The 22,052-nt window shown below is 49.1% G+C and overlaps 1 protein-coding gene across 2 annotated transcripts in view; it reads left to right on the top strand.

Moving 5' to 3' along the window:
* Nucleotides 1–22,052, top strand: part of SFXN5 (sideroflexin 5) — a 104,124-nt gene that overhangs the window by 55,429 nt on the left and 26,643 nt on the right. For both annotated transcript variants that reach the window (XM_054290781.1, XM_054290789.1), the window contains 3 exons: nucleotides 7,196–7,286; nucleotides 11,676–11,791; nucleotides 14,197–14,282. In XM_054290781.1, coding sequence (XP_054146756.1) covers nucleotides 7,196–7,286; nucleotides 11,676–11,791; nucleotides 14,197–14,282 — 293 coding nt within the window. The remainder of the gene's footprint in view (nucleotides 1–7,195; nucleotides 7,287–11,675; nucleotides 11,792–14,196; nucleotides 14,283–22,052) is intronic.

Below are 22,052 nucleotides of genomic sequence, written 5' to 3'. Positions count from 1 at the left end.
TGAAATGTTTGGAATTTTTTATTCCCCCTGTATTCCAGTGCCAAGAGCTGCACAGATCAGGGGGGCTGTGATGAGACAGAAACTCTTTCCAGCTGACACACACACTCTTACTCTGCTATTTTTCACACTTTTAGGAGATTAAAAAAGCTGCATGAAGCTGATTTTATTGGCAACAATTGCTTTTTGGATATTATAATTTTATATAGATAATAATTATTTATAACAACTTTATTATTTCTATGTGGAAGTAGGTTTCTTCTGCCCAGGGAAATTGGGCAATCCCTGGAAGAGTCCAAGGGCAGCTTGGAGCACCCTGGCCCAGGGGAAGGTGAGGGGTGCATGAGAGGGGATTTAAGGCCCTTCCAACCCAACCCATTACAGGATTTTCTGATTCCTAATTCCAGATCCCAGCTCCATTTGCTCTGGCACTGCTGATCCCTTTTGGTGCTGGCTCAGCTTTTCAGGACTTAGATCAAACTTCTCTTTGGGTGAGAAGTGACTCCTGGGGCTGTGCTGAAAGGTCTGAATTAAATCAGCCAAGGACCATGAGCAACCATTGCCTGTTTCCTGCATTTTCACTGCTGCTGGGACCTTTGGATTGGTAACTGGTGGAGTTAACCCCTCTGGAACCCTCTGGAGTCATTTTCTGGGTCCCTCTGGACCTTCTCCTTGAAGCATCTCCCAATTTTTCTGTGGGATTGGAGCTTTCTCCATCAGCTTTTCAATTTCCCTGATCCAGTTCCGCCAAGAGCAACTCCAAATCCTGCAATCCAAATCCTTCCTTTTCCAGCAATCCCATTCCTTCCCTTTCCATCAATCCCATTTCTTCCCTTTCCAGCAATTCCATTTCTTCCCATTCCATCAATCCCATTCCATCCCTTTCCATCAATCCCAGTCCTTCTCTTTCCAGCAGTCCCATTCCTTCCTTTTCCATCAATCCCACTCCTTCCCATGTCAGCAATCCCACTCCTTCCCTTTCCAGCAATCTCATTTCTCCCCTTTCCTGCAACCCCATCCCTACTTTACCCATTCCAGCAATCCCAATCCTTCCCATCCCAGCAATCCCAATCCTTTCCAGCAATTCCATTCCTTTCCACACCATCAATCTCATTCCTTCCTATTCCATCAATCCCATTCCTTCCCTTTCCATCAATCCCATTCCATCCCATGTCAGCAACCCCATTTCTTCCCTTTCCATTAGTCCCATTCCATCTCTTTCCAGCACTCCCACTCCTCCCCGTGCCGTGGGGCTGCTCCTCCTTCCCCGCTCGTTCACGCTGACCTCTCACACATCATTTCTCGCTCTCCTCTCCAGGTGGAGGTGCCCCTGTGGATTTTTCCAATCCTCTCCTTGTTCCCGATAATTGTCTGCGAGGCTGCGCTGACAGCCTGTGAATGGGGTGTGATGTCCATAATCAGCCGGGAGAGCTGGAGCCCTCCCACCGCCTCGGCTCTGTCCTGCTCGGACAGGAGACACTCGGGGGCTGGAAAAGTCGGGAGAGGGGATGGAGCGTGGCCTGGCTCCCTCCTCCATGGGAGAACCGGGAAAATCCCAGGGGATCCGAGGAGCTGGTGATCAACTTCTGTTTTAAATGAAGTTTAAGTTTGAAATGAAGCAGTGCTTGGCTCTAAAGTCTGCATCTCTCTGCTGTTCCTGCACATCCCTTTCCCTGTTCATTCTCAGACCCCAAAGGGAGTGGTTGGATCTCTCAGACTGAAACTCAGCCTGGCAGTTCCTCCATGGAGCCCCGAAATTGCTGGATCTGAGCGGCCATTCCCAAAGGCACAACCTTGTGGGGGACAAGGACATGGGGCTCTCTGGGATTGCTCCCAGTGTCCATCATCACCCTGTCCCTGGAGTCAGGAGCACCTGGCACCTGCAGGGTGCTGCCAGGCCCATCCCTGGGAGTGTCCCAGGCCAGGCTGGAAGGGCTTGGAGCAGCCTGTGATGGTGGAAGGTGTCCAAGGCAGGGAGTTGGAAGTAGATGATGCTTAAGGTTCCCCCTGTGACTGTCCCCTCCCAAACTCCATGTGCCTCTCTGCAGCATTTTCTCTCTCATTCCACTGGGATGTTTCCATTTCCAGCAGATTTGTTCTCATCCCTTCCTTTCCCTCTGCCCCAGCCCATCCCCACCACCCCAGCAGTGCTGCTGCCTCTGGGCAGGATCCAGGTGCACGGAAAACTTGGTATGAGACAACTCCCTCTTGTCCTGGGCATGGCCCCTCATCCTCCTTGCTCCACCATCTCCCAAACCAAGTTTGTTGTGTTCTCAGCATGAATCCCACTTTCCTCCAGCCTTGCTCCAGGCTGCACCATTCTCTTCCCTTGAAGCATCCAGCTGTGGGGCTGCTGTGGCCATCCCTGCTGGAATTGTCTTGGGAGTGATGTCTGCTCCTTCCCTCACTCTTACTTCTCACCAAGTTCCTTCCCCACTCAGATCCTGATTGCTTTCCCTTCCCTTAGACTCTTCCATTCTGTTCTCCTTGGCTTGGGAAAGCTCCAGTTGGGAAAGAGCCCAGTTTTCCATCTCTCTGCCTCCATCTTCACCTCCCAGCCCTAATGAATGAGTTTTTTCCTTCCTTCTCCTAATGCTCTTTTCTCCAGCTTGGCTGGATGGGACTCATCAGATCCAATTAGTTCTAATCCAATCTGGTGACTGGGGGATAAGGGATAACCTCCTTTGGAGCCAGTCCCTCTTTCCAAGTTGACTTTCCAGGTCCTTTGAACAGCCAGCTCCAGCTGCAGTGCTCAGGGATGCCCTGAAGTTAAATCCCCTAAATCAGTGGAGATTTCTCCAGCACAGTCCATGAAGCAATGTTTGTGTGCTAATGCTCACTGGACTCCTGAGATTCCTCTATTTTCTAAAAATTCCCTCCCAATATGAAGTGAAATAATTCCTCTGATGGATTTACTGCTCTAGGCCAGGTTTAAGAGGTGAACGCTTGGTCATTGCCAATGTCAAGCATTCAAAACCATCTCTCAGGCTTCAAAAATCTTCATAAAAAGGCAGAAAAAAACAAGGATTTTTTTTTTTTAATTCCCATGGTTTTAGAATTGGTGTCTTGGTAGACATGAGGTCGGAACTTTGTGAGATAAGGAGAAGAAAAGGAATCAGAAACATTGGTCTCTGACAGTTTGATGGTTCTGCTTCAGAGTGCAATGACATCACAAACATTCTGCTGAGGGAATGTTATTGATGCTGAAACAAAACAGGAGCTAAAGAAATGGCAGGAATTCCTGGCACTCGAGGAGGAGGAGGAGGAGGGAGGGAGGAAGGGCAGAGTGCTGCCAGAGGCACAGAGGAGCCCTGGGTGAGGTTTCTCTCCCACTGGCCATGTTTGATCCCAGGTTAGTGTTGAGGGATATTAGGAAGTGCTGGTGTCACGTATTCCTGGGTCCAGCTGTGTGTCCCTGTGTCCAGTCACATATCCCTGTGTCCAGCTGTGTGTCCCTGTGTCCAGTTGTGTGTCCACTCATGTCCCTGGGTCCAGCCATGTGTCTCTGTGTCCATTCATGTGTCCCTGTGTCCAGTCACATATCCCTGTGTCCACTCATGTGTCTGTGTGTCCACTCATGTGTCCCTGTGTCCAGTCACATATTCCTGTGTCAGGTCAGCATGAATCTATCCCTGTGTCCCTGTGTCCAGACATGTGTCCCTGTGTCCTGCCCCATATTCCTGTGTCCACTTATGTGTCCCTGTGTCCACTCATGTGTCAGTGTGTCCAGCCATGTGTCCCTGTGTCCACTCCTGTGTGCCTGTGTCCAATTCCCCCAGCTCCCTCAGCCACATCAAGGGAGTGGTCTGGAGGTGGAAACCTCAGCAAACCAGGCAATTGGAGAAAGCTGGATTTGATCTGGTCACAGTATGGACCATGTGCACCCGGCCAGGTTGGACATGGGGGCTTGGAGCACCCTGGGACACTGGGAGGTGTCCCTGCCTTGGATGTTCTTTAAGGTCCCTTCCCACCCAAACCATCCTGGAGTTCTGTCAAACTCTGGAGCAGGTTGCCCAGAGAAGCTGAGCTGCAAAGGGACCCACAGGACAGGAGGAAGCAGCTTCAGGCTATGCCAGGGAAGGTTTAGGTTGGATTTCAGGAAGAATTCCTTCACCAAAGGTTGTCAAGCACAGCAGCCCAGGGCAGGGCTGGTGTCCCCATCCTTGGGGGGATTTCACAGCCCTGTGCATGTGGCGCTTGGGGACATGGGGCAGTGGTGGCCCTGGCAGTGCTGGGTATGGCTGGACTCGATCTTGAAGGGCTTTTCCAGCCTTGGTGATTCTGTGGTTGTGCCAGCTTGGGTGGGGTGAATTCCCCCTGGTTCTGTTCCATGTTTCCATCACTAGTGCTGCAGACCCTGCTCAGTGACTGGGTGATGGTCACAATAATTAACCTGGTGTTGATCTTTAATGATGAATTTGCCTCAACAGCGTCCTTTGGCCAATCCCAAGTAATTAAACTCATCAACATCACCTTGATGAGCCTTTTGCTTTGGTGGCCTGAGGTTGAGCAGTTCCTGCCCTGTTTACCCTCATCCCACCTCATGACCTGTGGGAAGGAGTTCACAGATCAGCTACAGCAATTTTCAAACTGTAGAAAACAAAACCTCATTAGTTTCCTATATCCAGCCCTTGTGTTGAGGATTTGGAGATGGGATTTAATCTCCAGCAACATTTAATTTCATGTTCCCAGCAGGAGGGTTGCTGTAAGTGGGGACTGAGTTCATCACATTAAATCTGGAAATAAAATGCTTTTATTTCACTGCCCTCACAGTGGTGGCTCTCCCAGACTCAGCTTTTCTCTTTCAAAAGCTGCTGCTCTTCCACTTCATTGTCAAATCCTCCACCAAACCTCCAAGCAGGGGCTGCAAACCCAACGAAATTTGTCATGGACACAGATTAACCATATCCAGAATGAATACCCAAATCCATGGGGCAGACCAGCAAAGCCAGGCTTAAAACTGGCTTCTCTTAAAGGCACACATTTTAGACTGTGTTACAGTTTATAGAGGTGTTCAGACTTTGAAAAGACTCATCCTAACAATTGGAAAATTAAAAAAAATAAATCATTCAGTCATTTTTTAGGGTGAGGAAGTTCAAGACAAGCCCCCACTGCTGTCCAGACTAAGCAGAGTCACCGTGGCTCTCTTGGACTCAGTTCTAGAGCTTCACTCGCTGAGGACAAGAGGAGGAGTTCCTGCTTTGATCTGGATGAAAACCTTGGGAAAGGCTCTGGAAATATTTCCTGGGGCTGGAGAAGCAGCCCTGTGCTCATGCAGGGCTTATCCAGCAGTTGTGCTTCTCCCCCTCTTCCTCCCAGGCTCCGGCACGCCGGGATGAGCTGGGATGTGCATGTATAATGTAGCAGCCTGCAAAATATCTTCTCCCAGGCTTCTCTTTGCTTTTAAACCCCCTCCTCCTCCAAAAAAAAAAAAAAAAAAAAAAAGAAAAAAAACCCACCCAAAAAATTTGCTTTTTTTCTGACAGCTTTTTGGTTTTGGCTGATTTAAAAAAAAAAAATTAATTTTGCTGCATTTTGGGTTGAAAACATTTTAGCCACACATTGCTCAGGGCTTCCATTTCCAGCTGAAAATTTCCAGGTTGGGGCTGTTTAGTTTGTGCATTTGGGGTTTTTTTTAGGGGGGATGAAAAAGAGAAAATACTGTGAAGAAGAGTAATTTAAAGACTGAAGTCATTCCCCATGGATAGATTTGGTTAATTTTTATTGCCACATATGCATGAAGCCAATGTTGATGGAAATTCTCCCAACTTTCAGCATTATCAATGTGAGAGTCAGGAGGCAGCAACTCCTCTATGTTTCTATGAACATCCACAACGACCCAGATCCATGAAAAACTGTGGAGAGTTCTGCTTTATTCAAGGGTTGGACAAGGCAACAAAAATAAATCCATGGTTATAATAAACTTTACAGCCCAAATGTTGGCACTGCATGGGGTGGTGTAGTCCAGACCCTTGGAGAACGAATTGATTGTGCTGGGCCACCACCACCACTGAAATTTGGGTTTTTCCCAGCTAGGTGAGAATTGCCACTCCCAAGGATTTTGTGGTGGATGCGGAAAATGATGGTGACCTGGGCAAAAATCCAGCCAAGGGCAATTCCAGAAGGACTGGATGGTGTTGGAATGGGTTCTGGCTTATCTTTTAGCTGGGAAGGGTTTAAACCCAATGGTTGGGTTCAACCCTCCATATAAACCCAGCAGCTGGGTTCAACACTCCATATAAACCCAAGAAAAGTTTGGGTTCAAACTTTCATTTAAACCCAGTGGTTTGGTCCAGTCCAACTTTTGGGTTCAATGCTTTGTGTAAACCCAATAGTTGGGTCCAATCCTTAATTTAAACCCAGTGATGGGTTCAACTCTTCATTTAAACCCAACAGTTCAACCCTTCATTTAAACCCAGTGGTTTGGTTCAATCCTGTGGTTGAGTTCAGCACTTTGGATAAACCCAATTGTTGGGTTCAATGCTTCATTTAAACCCAATGGTTGGGTTCAGACTTTGATATAAACCCAAGAGTTGGGTTCAACCTTTCTTGTAAGCCCAAGGGTTGGGTTCAATCTTTAATTTAAACCAAATGTTTGGGTTCCATCCAATGGTTGGGTTCAACACTTCATACAAACCCAATTTGGGTTCAACCCTTCATTTAAACCCAAGAGTTAGGTTCAAACCTTCACTTAAACCCAACAGTTTAACCCTTCATTTAAACCCAGTGGTTTAGTTCAATTCAGTGGCTGGGTTCAGCGCTTCAGATAAACCAAACTGTTGGGTTCAACCCTTCTTTTAAACCCAAGAGTTGGGTTCAATCCTTCATTTAAGCCCAAGGGTTGGGTTCAATCATTTAAGCCCAAGAGTTGAGTTCAACCCTTCATTTAAGCGCAAGACTTGGGTTCAATCCTTCATTTAAACCCAAGAATTGGCTTCAACACTTCATTTAAGCCCAAAGGCTGGGTTCAACTCTTCATTTAAGTCCAAAGGTTGGGTTCAACCCTTGTTTTAAGCTCAACAATTGGATTTAACCCTGTATTGACTAAAGGGTTGAACCCAACACAGCCAAACTCTGCAGCTGGGGGAGGTTTAGTTCTCAAACACCTTTTTGTGGGGAGGGACCCCAAACTGTGCCATCTGCCCTGCTGCTGGTCATTAACTCTCTGCTCCCCTGGTTTGCTTTTCTCCATTCCAAGGTGGGCCTTAATGTTCTGATCCAGAGAGCCAACAAGTTTACCCCAGCCACTCGGCTGCTGATCCAGAGGTTTGTGCCGTTCCCCGCTGTCGGTAAGGAAAAATTCCTTTTCTTTATGTTCCAGGTGGTGGCTGCAAACCTGCAGGTGGCCAGAAGCCACTGGGATGGACACAGCTCCTTCCTTGCTGCTCGTGTCCTCCCAGTGGTTGTTCCCAAGCTGGGGCAGGCAGGGATGGGCCTCTGCAAAGCAGAATTTCGGCAGGAAAATGCTGCAGAGCTGCTGGTGGAGGCAGCTCCTCAGGCTTTTCAGCTGCACTTTGCACTCTGAAGCAGCTTCAGAAATGATCAGCACTGAGTGGGCCTCAACCATTCCAACTTCAGAGTATTCCATTTGCAGGATCTGGGCTGAGCTGTGTCAAATCTTCAAATAAGCAGCAGCGCTGGGGTTATTTTGCAATAAAATGCAGAGAAATGGTTCTGCTCTGAATGTGCAGATTTCTGAGAGCCACTGATTAAGAGCAGCCCCAAGTGTGTGCAGCACTGAGGTTGCTCCTGGCGTGATGGAGCATTTATTGAGGTTTTATCAGCCCTGTGTTTGAGGGCAGGGATGCTCTGCACTCAGCATTTGCTGGGTCATGGTTCCAACCTCCAGCACATGCTGTTATTTTAGCCCTGAAGAAATCACCAGTGGCTTTGGGGTAATTTTTTGTGTAGCTTGTTTATTTACAAAGATGGTGCAAAATCACTAAAAAAATGGGGTTTTCTCCCTGTTCCAGGTCCCTTTTTCAGCCATATAATGCCAAATTTTCCTTTCAGGTTTTTCATTTGCTGTGCAAGTACCACATCCTCAGAGCTCTCCTGAGCCCCTTTACCTGTCTGCTGCTCTCGCTTTCTCTGGCCTTTCTGCTCCTTTTTAGCAGAGAACTGGTTGTTGTATCCCTCCAGCCCTCAATTCCCAAATTGCTGCATTTTTTCCCCTTTTCTGCCACAAGAGCAGCTGCCTGCTCTGCCTGCAGAGCAGAGGGGACAGGGATTGTGCTCTGGGAGTTCCACAGAACATTTTCCTCATACACCAGGGGTCTGTGGGCACTGTTGTTGCTTTACTGGGACTTTCCTGGGATCTATTTTAGGGGGATTCAGCTTTCCTTGGGGTTTTACAACCAGGAGAGCACAAGGGATGAGTTCCAGCCCCAGGAGGCAGCTCTGAGGGGTGTTTGAGTCAAAGGCACTCAGGAAATCCTTGCCTCAGGGTTGATCTGCTTTCACACCCAGGTGTTTGTGTTGGCATTGATTGAGGACCCATAATTAATTTGTTTAGCCTGTAATTAATTCCACAGCTAATGTTTTATTTGTCTGGCTTTGTTATGGGCCAGGACATCAGGGATCCTCCCACTAATTGCTGGTTTGTGGTTTGCAGACCTGGACAAGCCCTTCATTAAGATGTGTCTCCTAATTCCTTTTGAGCCTCCAGCCCCCAGCAGAAAGGCAGAAATTCTCTATTTCTACATGAAAAGCCAAACACTGGGGTAAAGCTCTTGCTCCAAAAACCCCTAGATGTGGTGCTCCTGGATGGGGTGGTGGATTTGGCAGTGATGGTTGGACTTGATGATCTTAGAAATCCTTTTCAGCCTTAATCATTCCATGATTGTTTGAAATCAGAGAGTTTTCCCCATCCCTTCCTTGCCTCCCTCTGCACTGACACCCAGAGCTGTGCTGGCTGGGGGCAGCTGGAACACTGTGGGGACATCCAAGATTTAGGATCCCATCCCAAATTACTACAGGAGGGGCAGCTGCTGCTGGGTTGGAAGGCAGCCCAGACTCCAGCAGGGATGTCCTGAGGACTCCACAGAGCTTTGGGAAGCCAAGATGGGTGCTGGGGAAGGTCTTGGTGCCCTCAGAGAGGTCTGTGTGAAGGTTGTGTTTGCACCATCAGGGAATGCCCACCTGCAGCAGCTCTGCCTGGAGGACACTTTAACACCAGTGCTGCTGGGTCAGGCCATGCCCTCACCCCCTTCCAAGGTTAATTTTCCCGCTGACAACCTCAAATTGTCAAAAAAATCCTACCCAGGACCAGGGGTTGGATCCAGGAAACCAAGGCAGGGGAGCAGCTCCTGGAGGAGCAGCCAAGGCCCTGCAGAGCCAGGGGCTGGAAAAGGGTTTGGGATTGGGGCTGGGGCATCCTCAGGGGGTGAAAGGGTTCCATGGGAAAGCAGGGAAGGGAAGGGGGTCTTGGAGCCTGAGTTTGAGCAGGGAGGGGCTGGATCCTCACTCCGAGGTGAGGAGGGGAAGGGTCTTGCTGCCCAGGGGAACTCAAGGAACCCAATTCACCCTTTTCTTCCCCAGAACTGGGTGTGAACAGCTGGCCCCAAGGCCAAGGTGTCACTGTGGAGGGTGTGCTGTATACTGGAGATGTTCATGGCTAAAAGACCTCAGAAAACCCCAAAAATCCCATCCCAAACCTGATCTGAAGGGAATTAAAGCTGATGGAAAGATCCTCATTGGAGAGAAGGGAGAGGGAGAAAAGATTTCTCCTCCTTGGGCTTTTTTGTGTGTGTGTGGTTGAAATTGTTGTGTTTAGGTGATGCCCAAGGACAGATTTAGAGTGTGGAAAGCACCTTGGGATAGAAAGAATCCCTACAAACACCAGGAGTGGGGTGATGGCTTGGTGAAGAGCCCAAGCCCTGTTTCCTCAGAGTGCTTTCAGAGCTGCAGTTTCCATTATCACAATTCCTCCCCAAATCCTGCAGATGACTTTGTCTGCACAAAAATTTATTTATTTCTTTCCGCTCCCCCCGCAGCCTCATGCAGTGTGCTTTACACTGGAGATGTTCATGGCTAAAAAACCTCAGAAAACCCCAAAAATCTCATCCTAACCCTGACCTGAAGAAAGTTAAAGCTGATGGAAAGATCCTCATTGGAGAGAAGAGAGAGGGAGGAAGGATTTCTTCTCTTGGGACTTTTTTGTGTGTGTGTGGTTGAAATTGTTGTGTTTAGGTGATGCCCAAGGACAGATTCAGAGTGTGGAAAGCACCTTGGGATAGAAAGAATCCCTACAAACACCAGGAGTGGGGTGATGGCTTGGTGTGGAGCCCAAGCCCCGTTTCCTCAGAGTGCTTTCAGAGCCGCAGTTTCCATTACCACAATTCCTCCCCAAATCCTGCAGATGACTTTGTCTGCATAAAAATTTATTTATTTCTCCCCCCCCCCCCACCCTCGTGCATTTGAGACATCCATGCAATCCAAGTTTAGCCATAATTAGCAGCATTTCTGCTCTCTCAGAAAGCAGAAGGGGAGCAGCGACGTGAGCGCCTCGTCTCAGACAAACCATGCAAGCAGCTTTTGGCTTTGGGACCAGGGCAGGGAATCCAGAGCCTTGGAAAAGCATCTTGGGAGCATCAGGGCTGGCCACCCCATCCTGAGTCTGTCAGGAACTCTGTGCCAGGGCATCCCTGGCCAGAGCAGCCCTGCTGGGCTCCTTGATCTGCTCAGTTCTGATTGACAGCGAGAAGGACGGGGCGTGCGAGTGTTAGAAATGAAAAAAAACCAGGGGCTAAACTTTCTCTAAATGAAAGGCCTTGTTTTGTTTTTTCTCTGGGATTCAAGAGCTGCAGGGTTGGGAACACAGATATTTTGATAGATGGGAAGAGTGGTCTGGTCGTTGGAATATTAAAGAGAGAGACAGAGTGTGCGTGTGTGTGTGTTCCTCTCCCTCTCGAGTGGAAGGAGCATTTGTCACCACAAATCATCCTTGATTGCACAGAGCTGCCTTCAGAGAGGGCTCACCCACCCACCACCCTCAAAAAATTAGACATTTGTTATATGACATGAATTGAGATTAATTAGCGAATATTAACCCATCAAGCAGTGCAGAAACACATTTTTGGAAGGCACTGGTACTTGCAGCAACAGTGGGTTTGTCTCAGTTCTGGGTGGAAAGTTTGCAGGGAAATGTGGTGTGGGGGGTGCTGGAAAATGCCACTTGATCAGCCCAAAAGTTTTGTGGGAATGAGCAGCTTTTCCCTGGGAGAAGTTGGGAAGTGCCTGAATGAGATGATGGGCTGCATATGGGAGGGTGGTGCTCAAGCCCAAGTCTTGGTCAGACTTTAGACAGAATTTGGGGTCATCTCAAGGCCTCAAAAGCCACAGGCTGGGCAAGGAGGAGGGGTCAGATGGTGCCCAGAGCCACTTTTCCCCTAAAATGTGTGAAATCATGGAATAGTTTGGGCTGGAAAGGACCTAAAGACCACCTAGGTCCAAGCACAGGCAAGGACACCTTGCACTAGACCTTCCTGTAAGCCTATTTACCCTTATTGCCCCAGAGGAAAGAAAAAAAGATTATTCTCCTTGAGAATTCCATCTTTTCTTTGGGATCAGAGCAATTCATCTCAGCAGATTGAGGAGAGGAAATCTGGAGTCAGGGCAAACAGAAGCTGCCAGTGGGGATTGAGCAGGGCTGATCCTCCTGCCTTTCTCCTCCTCAGCCAGTGCCAACATCTGCAACGTGGTCCTGATGAGGCACACGGAGCTGGAGGAGGGAATCGATGTGTTGGACACTAATGGGAACATCGTCGGCTCTTCCAGAGTTGCTGCCAAACACGTGAGTACAGGAGCTGGGAGAGCTGGGCCACAGCTGATTCCAGCCCCAGCACATCCCACAGCCTCTGGAGGTCCATGCCTGTAGAAGCTAGGAGTGGAGGAGATGCAGAGAACATGGAAATTTGGGGGCTGGCCCTGGTATTTTGGAAGGGCACAGTGACAGGACAGATCCCTGGTGCTTCCATGGGAATTCCTTGTGGAACAACCAGCAGAGATCCCTCACACCTTTTCCCAAATGAGGAGGACTCAGGCTCGGGGCTGAGCAGCTTTTCAACCCTTCCCTGCCAATCCTGCCCCAAAAACTGCCATCCAAAGCTGGCTGAGGGCAGCCAGATGTGGTTAACCTCGTGAACAGCTGGTTTGCTGTCCCTGTCACCCACTCTGTGCCGTCTGCCTGGAACTGCTCCCTTCCCATCCCTGGGTGCAGTCCTGGCTCCTGAGCACCCCCTGAGCTGTTGTTTCCAAGTGGGCTCTGACTGAGATGTGGAGCTGTGCTGAGCACACGCCCAGGCACAGGAGTTAATAATATAATGCTTGGCATTTCCCTCCCTCCTTCTGTCCAAGGCACTCCAGAGACAGCAATTAATGTACAGCTCTGCAGTCCTCGGCAGGAACGGGGAGATCTCGAATAGCTCTCCATATTGTTGGTTAACAGGGGGATTAAAACAATCTGCTGAAGGGCTCAGAGACACTTCTTGGAGCCAGTTTTCCTCACTTCCATTAACTGGCTCCAGGACCCACTTTCCCCTCTCTGTCCTGATGGCTGAAAGAGAAAATGAAGATTAAAAGTGAAGGCGCTGTGCAAGTGATGTAGGTGGAGCTTAAATGTAAAATTTGGGAGTTCTGGGAACTTCTGCTCAGCTGCCATCCAATCCCAGCTCTTCCTCCTGGATAGGTTAATTCTGGTTTTTGTCATGTGAAACGTGGCAGATCCTCAGTGTCACGCAACTGTCCCTGTGTGAGGGTTTGTTTTGGCCCAGATGTCCCTGTGACATAAAATCATGGAATGCTTTGGATGGAAGGGACCTTAAATCCCATCCAGTATCACCCCTGCCCATCAGGGACACCTTCCACTGTCCCAGGTGGATCCAAGCCGAGTGTCCAGCCTGGCCTTGGGCACTGCCAGGGATCCAGGGGCAGCAACAGCAAATCTGGGAATTCCACCCCTGTCAGGAATTCCTTGCCAAGATCCCAGCCCAATCTCCCCTTTCCCAGTGGTAGCCATTCCCTGGCTCCTGTCCCTGCAGGCCTTGTCCCCAGTCCCTCTGCAGCTCTCCTGGAGCCCCTCCAGGCCCTGGGACATCTCTGGGCCTCAATAAATCCAAGCCCTGCCTAGGTTGCTCCCTCTGGTGAGGAAGGAAGAATTGTGGAGGCACAATGTAGCTCCATGGTTGGGGTTTCCTGGGAGAGGAGAGCCCTGCATGTCCCAAGTCCCTGCAGGGAATGAACCAGCAGTGATGGGAAACAATTCCTGGAGCAGCAGTGAGGAGCTGCATCCCCAGCACTGAGTGAGATCAAAGCTCAGCTCAGGCAGGAAGGGCTGAAAGTGCTGCTTGGCCCATGGTGGGATATTTCCCCGACAGCATTCCCCCTCCAACATTTCCCTCACAACATTTCCCTACAACATCTTCCCCACAACATTTCCTCCACAATATCTCCCTAAAACATTTCCCCTCCAACATTTTTCTACAACATTCCCCCTACAAATTTCCCCTTCAAAATTTCTTTACAATGTTTCCCCTCCAACATTTCATGCACGTTTCCTCCACACCTCCCTACAACATTTCCCCACAACATTTCCCCTCCAAAATTTCCCTACAACATTCCCCCTAAAAATTTCCCCTTCAAAATTACTCTACAACATTCCCCCTACAAAATTTCCCTACAACATTTCCCCTCCAACATTTCCCTCCAACATCTCCCCCACAACATCTCCCCTACAACGTTTCCCCTACAACATTTCCCTACAACATTTCCTCCACAACATCTCCCCTACAATGTTTTCCCCACAACATTTCCCATCAGTGATTCCCATCTCATTCCCATCAGTGACATAGGTGACACCCACCAATTAGAGTCCAGGCTCTGGCCAAGCTCTAGCTCTACTCAGATGGGATAAATGATGATAAACCCAGATGTTTTCTGCATCAAAAGGTATCCAAGTCACTTTGGCTTGGCAATTTGAACCTCCATACATGACAGCTGAGCCTACTTTTAAAGTGAGCTTAGAGAATCATTATCCAGGCATGATTTTGCAATTCCCAACTGCTTTGGGGTTTGTCAGCTGCTGCAGACTCTGGGGTGACAGTTCAGTGCCCTCAGCAGAGCCATCCTGAGCCTGGCAGGTCCATCCTGGGTTGGTTTGGGATGTCTGCATGTGTTTGTTTGTTTGTGTTTGCTCGACAGGCCCTGCTGGAAACAGCCCTGACCAGAGTGGTCCTGCCCATGCCTATACTGGTTCTACCTCCCATCATCATGTCCGTGCTGGAGAAGTGAGTCTGACCAGGGGGAGGGAGGGAAGGGCCTCAGAGGGTGCCAGGCATGGATATTTTATGGGATCATGGAATGGTTTGGGTTGGAAAGGTCCTCCAAGGTCATTGAGTCCAACCATCCCAGCACTGCCACCCATGTCCCTAGGTGCCACATCCACATTGCTTTTGTTATGTTTTATTCTGGTTTAGAGATGGGATTTAAAAACTTTTATTTTATTTTTAGTCTTGTGTGAAGGGTGAGATAATACAGATGTTATAAGTTATGTTATTACAATCAGAAGCTGTTTCTTAATTATAATATACTGCAAGTATTTCTTGGCTTATTAGCTTTAGCTCCACTATGTTGTAAATGTTTTAAAGGTAATTATTAAAAATTACCTCTAGGGGTTTTACAGTATATCTTTTATAGTTCTGTTTCTCTGAAGTGTCTAGTCTTTTTTGTGAGATTATCTTTTGAAACTTAATTTCTCTCTCAACAACATCTGTTTTATTCTATGGCATTTCTAAGTCAGCATTTCTTATCTCAAGGTTTGCATACAGATGTACACTATGAGAGCCTTCTGTCAGGCTTTGAGAATTTTCTATTTTCCAATAATCCATTTCCCCCAGGCTTTGAAACCCGCCCAGGGATGGGGACTCCAACCCCTTCCAGTGCTTAACAACCCTTTCCTTGAAGGAATTTCCCCCAAATCCATCCTAAACCCTCCCTGGTGCAGTTCCCTCTCCTCCTGTCCCTGTTCCCTGGAGCAGAGCCTGACCTCCCCAGCTGTCCCCTCCTGTCCTCTCCTTGTGCAGAGCCACAAGATCCTTCCTCACATTTCATCCACCAAATAGATTTTTTTGCGTATTAAATTTCCACATTTAGGACCAATCATTTCCATCATTTCAATCAATTTCCATCATTTAGGACCAATGTCCAGCTTGTTGAAGTTTTATATTGATGTGATTATTTTAACTCACCCTGCCAGCCCAGCAGTTTCAATAACCCGTGGTGGAAGTCAGTGTGAGACAAAACTCCTGAATTCAGTGGAAAACTTCCCCTGGTTTTTAGGAAACATTAGAAATTAAAAGGGCTCAGCTGGTGTTCAGAGAGATTATCATGGAATCGTGGAATTGTTTGGGTAGGAAGACACCTTAAACACCATCTAATTCCAAGGAGGAGCAGATTCCAACCCCCCCGATTTTGTGCAAAACATTTGAATTTTATTTCATTCTCCTTCTGGACAAAATCTCTGCAGCCTCATCCCTATTCTAAGTCCTTTGTCACCCACAAAGCCAGGATTTACCTACAGGATCTGCTGGGAATGTGCCTGGGAGTGGCTGTGCCTTACTCTGGAGTAACTTACTTTGCAGTAATTTACTCAGGGCTTACTCCAAGTCATATGTAGAACTGAGGCTTTGCACTGAGGTGGTTTTGTGTGTTCCCACTGGTTTAACTGGTTTCCATTTAACCATCAAAAAAATCAATCATCAGGACAAATTATTTTATTGCTTCAAATTATTTTATTGCTGAGTATCCACAGATAAAATCCTTTATGTGCAAAAAATTTGGAGAAATTTGTAGAAAATTTCTTCTCTCTAAATTAATAAATTATTGTCTCCAGCAGGACACACTGAGGGCCCATCCTGGGCCATCCCCAGGCTGAAATAAACCTGGCAGTAAAATTGGATTGGCACCTGGGGAGAAAATAAAACTGGTGGTGAAATTTGCCCCTTCCTTTGCAGCAAAATAAAACCAGTAAATCACTTCTTTGTCCTCAGGGGCATCATAAATCCTTGAATTGATACGAGTTTTGCTGAATCCACCTGTGCTCAGTGCAGGCCTTTCTAAAACTGATTTTATCTGTGAACTTACAGGAGATTACCCTCCAAAAAAAAAAAAAATCATCATTTTAACGTATTGAAAGCTTTAATTCATGTTTGTGAGAGAAAATTTTCCTTCTCGCTGCCACAAAACTCCGTGGGTATAAAAATATCCGGGCTCTGCTTTTGCCTGCCTGAATTGTGCCCGGAGCTTTGTGCCTGCTGCATTTTCCATCAGATATCCTCGGGTTCCTGGAAGGCTGGCAGTGAGAAGCAGCAGGGATGGGGAGTGAGGTGTGGCTTGGCCACGCTGCTGAAGCTGATGGCAGCTCTGGAGCAGCCCTGGGACATGGGGAGTGTCCCTGTCTGTGCCTCAGGGAGCTGAAGTCAACTCTCAGATCTTAAAACTCATTCCCAAAGGGCTCACTCAGAGCTGAAAGCTCATTTTGGGGAAAAAAAACCCTTTGGAGCGTTTGGGGAAAGTGTAACTTGATAAATTTAGTAGGATTTGAGTTTGAGGAGGGTGTTTTAATGGGGGTGAGATCCAGGCAGGCATTATCCATTTATTTATAGAAATCCCTACAGGGGCTGTAAATGGGAAGGATGAAGGTGTCACTCTGCAGAGCTGGGATCAGGAGCCACAATCTGGATCTCCCAATGGATTTGCATTTGGGATATGGGAAGGAGGGGATGGTTCTTCCAATAGGTTTGCATTTGGGATTGTGGGAAGGAAGGAACTATTCCTGCAAGTTGTTTGAATTTGGGATGTGGAGAACGAAGGGAATGATTCCTCCGAGTATTGTGAATTTGGGATTGTGGGGAAGGAACAATTCCTCCAATGGATTTGTATTTGGGATTGTGGGAAGTAGGGGATGATTCTTTCAATGGATTTACATTTGGGAAAGTGAGGAAGGAAGGAACAATTCCTCAAATGGATTTGCATTTGGGATTGTGGGGAAGGAAGGGAGCTATTCTTCTGAGTATTTTGAATTTGGGAAAGTGGGGAAGGAAGGAACAATTCCTCCAATGGATTTGCATTTGGGATTGTGGGAATCAGGGGATGATTCTTCCAATGGATTTGCATTTGGGATTATGGGGAAGGAAGGGAGCTATTGCTCCAAGTATTTTAAATTTGGGAAAGTGGGGAAGAAAGGAACAATTCCTCCAGTGGTTTTACATGTGGGATTGTGGGGAAGGAAGGGAGAGATTCCTCATTTGCATTTGGGACTGTGGGGAAGGAAGGAAGAGATCCCTCTGAGTAGTTTGAATTTGGGATACGGGAAGGAGGGGACGATTCCCATGCCCAGTGCACGTGCACCTGTGATCCCAGGTGCAGGTGGGTGATGGTGCTCACCTGGGTGGGACCCCCACCCCTCCAGGGCCCAGCCCTTGCCCCCAGCAGGGTGTCAGACCCCAGGAATTCTCCCCAGCTCGCTGCTCCCAAAGTTTATTTTAAGTGGCCAGTTCCCGGCCGCCGTCTCTCTGCTCGCATCCAGGTCTTTCCTCTCTCCCAGCCATCTCTCCATCTGCATGTTTTAACTCCCCCAGCTGCCTCTCTCGTCTCTTGTGCCATTTTTTTCAGCTCTCTTGGCTCCTCTCTTCTCTTTGCCTGCTGTGTATTTTAACTCCCGGGGCCGCCTCTCTGCTCTCCAAGTAATTCCATGTTCCCTCCCACCGCCGCGCTCCCGCTCTTGCCCATGTTTCATGCATTTCCTGCTGCTTGGACTCTGCTGGAGCAGTGAACATATAGAACCAATGTTTATTTTCAGCCTGCATATGCCACGCAGGGAACACGGTGTCAGTTATCCGTGCAGATGTATTCTCATTGAGCTTTTATAAATAATATCCGCGCCGGCAGCTCTCGCTGCGGGGAAATATCAGTTTGGAGGTGTCTGAGGGGTGAGGGTGACTGATAATGGGGGTTCTGTGGTGTCTCTATGCCACACAGGTGTGGGGACAGCAGCAGCCACTACAGGAAGTTGGGCTCTTCATCCCAATCTCCCTTTATTCCTTTTATTTAGCCCCTTCTGTCAGTCCTTTGTTTGGTTGTTATGATGGAATTTGGGAGATGGAGCTGTTTGCTCCCAGCCACCATCCAAGGCTTCTCCAGCAGCTCCCTGCAGAGCTGCAGCTGCTTGGAATGGGGCAGGCCAGCCCTAAGTGCAGCCTCACTCTGAGCTCTGGGCTGGGAAAACCCAAATTTTTGGCTCCTGTGGTCTGGCCAAGAGTTGGAGAAGCTCAGTCCATCACCAGTGTCTGCTGGGGTCACTTTGGGGAATCTCTGAGCAGAACCTGAGCTGTTCCTACATCCTTATCTTACCTCAGACCTCCTCTGTGCCCTTCAGAGAAGACCTTTCAGAGGGTCTGAAGCACTGAGAAGGTTCCAAGAGCTCGGGAATATCAGGATGCACTGGAGAAGGCCTTGGAGCAGGCTGGGCAGTGTCTGTGGAAGGGACAAAGCTGGAGCTGCTGGCAAAGGGCAGGAGCTGAGGGAGAAATGGGAGCAGAGCAGTTGTGTCCATGGAAGAGGAGCATTTCTGCTCTTCTTCACCTCCGGATCCTCCTCATGCAGCAGTTCCCAGGGCTGTTTTCCTGTAAATCCCATAAAACCAAGATGCTCCTGGGCTGGATCAGCACTGCAGAGCTGCTCTGGCTGAGCTGAAGCAGTGGCACCAGCAAAAATGGATTTTCCTGGGGGCTGGCCAGTGTTTTGTGGTGCTGGAAGGACATTTTCTTTTCCTTGAACCCTGTTTGTCCCTGAAGAGCTGGGGTGAGGCAGAAGTTCCCCCTGGCCCTGGGTTTTCCTGGAGACATTCCCATGCCAGGGACTGCAGGATGCTCCCACAGGTGCTTCTCCTCCCAGGCCCCGTCCAGCCCAGCCCTCAGTAAAGTTTGTTTGGGCTCAGCAGCTGCCAGCAGTGACACCTTCAACTGCTGGGGCTGTTCCCAGAGTAAACATGGAAACTGCTCCTTTAATGGTGTCAATCAAGCTCAAAAAGCCCCAACCTCCCTCCTTTTGCATCTGCTGTGTCCTCTGAGGGGCTCAGGGCTGGGCTGCAGTGTGAGGACAGTGCTGGCCTGGCTGGGTGGGACAGCAGAGCTGCTGGTCGCTGGTAGAACTCACATTTCCCAAAATGACCCAAAAGGGTGAGAAAAGCTGGGAGACAGAGCAGAGAGACCTGACAGGCTCAGCAGGACGGGGATCTGGGGATCCCAAACTTCCTGGGTGCATGAGAGGGGTGCTGTGAGGAGTATGAGAGCACTCAGGATCCCTCAGGATCCCCCTGGACCCCCAGGACCCCCTCAGGATCACTCAGGATACTCCAGGATCCCTCAGGATCACCCAGGATCCCCCAAGATCCCATAGGATCCCTCAGGAACCCCCAGGATCCCCAGGACCCCCCAGGGACCCTGAAGATCCCCCAGGATTCCTCAGGACCCCCCAGATGCCTCCAGAATTGCTCAGGATCCTCCTGGATGCCCCAGGATCACTCAGAACCTTCCAGGATACCCCAGAATCCCCCAGGGTCCCTCAGGACCCCCCAGGATTGCTCAGGATCCCCAGAACCCCCCAGGATTCCCTAAGACTCCCCCTGGATCACTCAGGATCACTTAGGATCTCCTCCAGGATCCCTCAGGATCACTCAGGACCCCTCAGGATCCCCCAGAACTCCCCAGAATCCCCTAGGATCGCTCAGGACCCCCAGGGTTGCTCAGGACCCCCCAGGACCCCTCAGGATCCCTCAGGATTCCCCAGGACCCCTCGGGATCCCCCAGGACCCCCCAAGATCACCCAGGACTCCCCAGAACCCCCCAGGATCCCTCAGGACCCCCCAGCATCCCTCAGGACCCCCCAGGATTCCCCAGAACCCCCAGGATCCTCCAGAATCACTCAGAACATCCCAGAATCACTCAGGATCCCTCAGGACTCCCCAGCATTCCCCCAGAATCCCCCAGGATCCCCCAGGACCCCTCAGGACCCCCCCAGAACCCTCCAGGATCCCTCAGGATCCCCCAGGATTGCTCAGGACCCTCCAGGATTGCTCAGGACCCCCCAGGATCCCCCAGGATTCCCAGGACCCCCCAGGATCCCTCAGGATCCCCCAGAATCCCCCAGGATCCTCCAGGACTCCCCAGGATCCCTCAGGATCCCTCAGAACCCCCCAGGACCCCCCAGGATGCCCCAGAACCCCCCAAAACCCCTCAGGATCCCATCACTCCCCGCGCCCCGCGGCGTCTGGCGGTGTCTGCGCTGCCTCTGCTCCCGTTTGCAGCAAACAGCCCAGAAACGCCCCAGACTGTGTCAGCTGGGAGCCTGGGGCTCGCTCCCGTCATGTTTGGTTTCGCATCCGACACCTCCTCCCCGGCAAACACGGGCCCAGTTCAGCGCCCCCGATAACTCCCATATGGAATCAATTACAGCACCTCCTGAAAAACGCCAGGGGCAGCTGCCAAATTATGCAAAACTCAAAGCACTAATGAAGGCTGCGATGAAAGTTGAATGAAGGTGTGTTTACAGCGCCGTGTCTCCGTGCAGCAGATGCACTGTCTGTGTGTGTGTTTGTACCTATGGCCTACTCCGGGCCTACCCAGCCCTCAGTGAACCTCCCCAGCCTGTGGGGAAGGTGAAACAGGAAAGCTTTATAAATATGATTGTCTGGCAAAAGATTTTGAGAATATAGAAACTGTAAGCGAGATTGAAATGAAAGCAAGCTTTGAGATCCCTTAGTTACTGAACAACTGGAAAACAATGGCATGGCTAGATGAAGGCCATGGTATGGCCGTCCCCCTTTTCATTAAACAACACCCTCTGCTTGCAGGCAGCTCCAAGGGTCAGAGCAGACCCTACAGCTTGGCAGAAGGGTCCCAAAGAGTAGTTTTTAGGTTTAAAATGTAACACAGTATGTTAATGTAATGATTGTTATAGGCTGTACAGGATGAGAGTTGAATGAAGGTGTGTTTACAGCGCCGTGTCTCCGTGCAGCAGATGCACTGTCTGTGTGTGTGTTTGTACCTATGGCCTGCTCCGGGCCTACCCAGCCCTCAGTGAACCTCCCCAGCCTGTGGGGAAGATGAAACAGGAAAGCCTTATGAATATGATTGTCTGGCAAAAGATTTTGAGAATGTGGAAACTATAAACAAGAAATGAAAGCAAGCTTTGAGATACCTCAGTTACTGAACAACTGGAAAACAATGGCATGGCTGACTTGTGTCCTAGAGCTAATCCCCTGTCGCTATAGGACACGAAAGAACACAAGCGTACACCGCTGTTCTCAAGGTGAAAAGAAAAGGGAAGTTTGTTTTCTGACTCCAACATTTATAGTTTTCTAAGAGTGACAGCGGATTGGAGGGTGACACTGCCACCTCTCCAATGACACTGGACAAACCAACAGTCAATCAACTTTCTTTTCCTCCATAAAGGAATGGAAAACAATGAGTTATTTACAGAAAATGTGTGAGAAAGTTTTCTACAAGAATGTCAACAGAAGAAGGCTTAGAAAATCTTAAAAAATCAGGGTGACAATCCCCTTTTGATGGAACAACACCCTCTGCTTGCAGGCAGGTCCAAGGGTCAGAGCAGACCCCGCTAGCTTGGCAGAAGGGGCCCAAAGAGGAGTTTTTAGGGTTTAAAATGTAACACAGTATGGTAATGTAATGATTCTTATAGGCTGTATGGAAATGCTGTAGGTTTTGTATATTGTACTAGATTGGTTATGAGAATCAGAATATTCAACACAGAAGATGATTTATTGTATTGGAATGGGAACCTCACTCTCTTACCCTTTTACTCTCTTTGCCTTTTAGTCTCTTACCCTTTTACACTCTTACCTTTTTTACTCTCTTACCCTCTCATCTTCTCTGCCCCTCTCTTTTCTCTTTACTGCTCTGAGCTGTGCCTGGCAGCTCCCAGCAGGGCCCTGTACCCAGGCCCTTTGCAATAAACCCCAAGTTCCATGACCTGGCTTC

Source organism: Melozone crissalis, unplaced genomic scaffold, assembly GCF_028551555.1.
Source record: "Melozone crissalis strain CALT ecotype California unplaced genomic scaffold, PUWL_Pcris_2 ptg000006l_1, whole genome shotgun sequence".
NCBI classification, from domain to species: Eukaryota; Metazoa; Chordata; class Aves; order Passeriformes; family Passerellidae; genus Melozone; species Melozone crissalis.
This window is presented reverse-complemented; position numbering and strand designations above follow the sequence as displayed.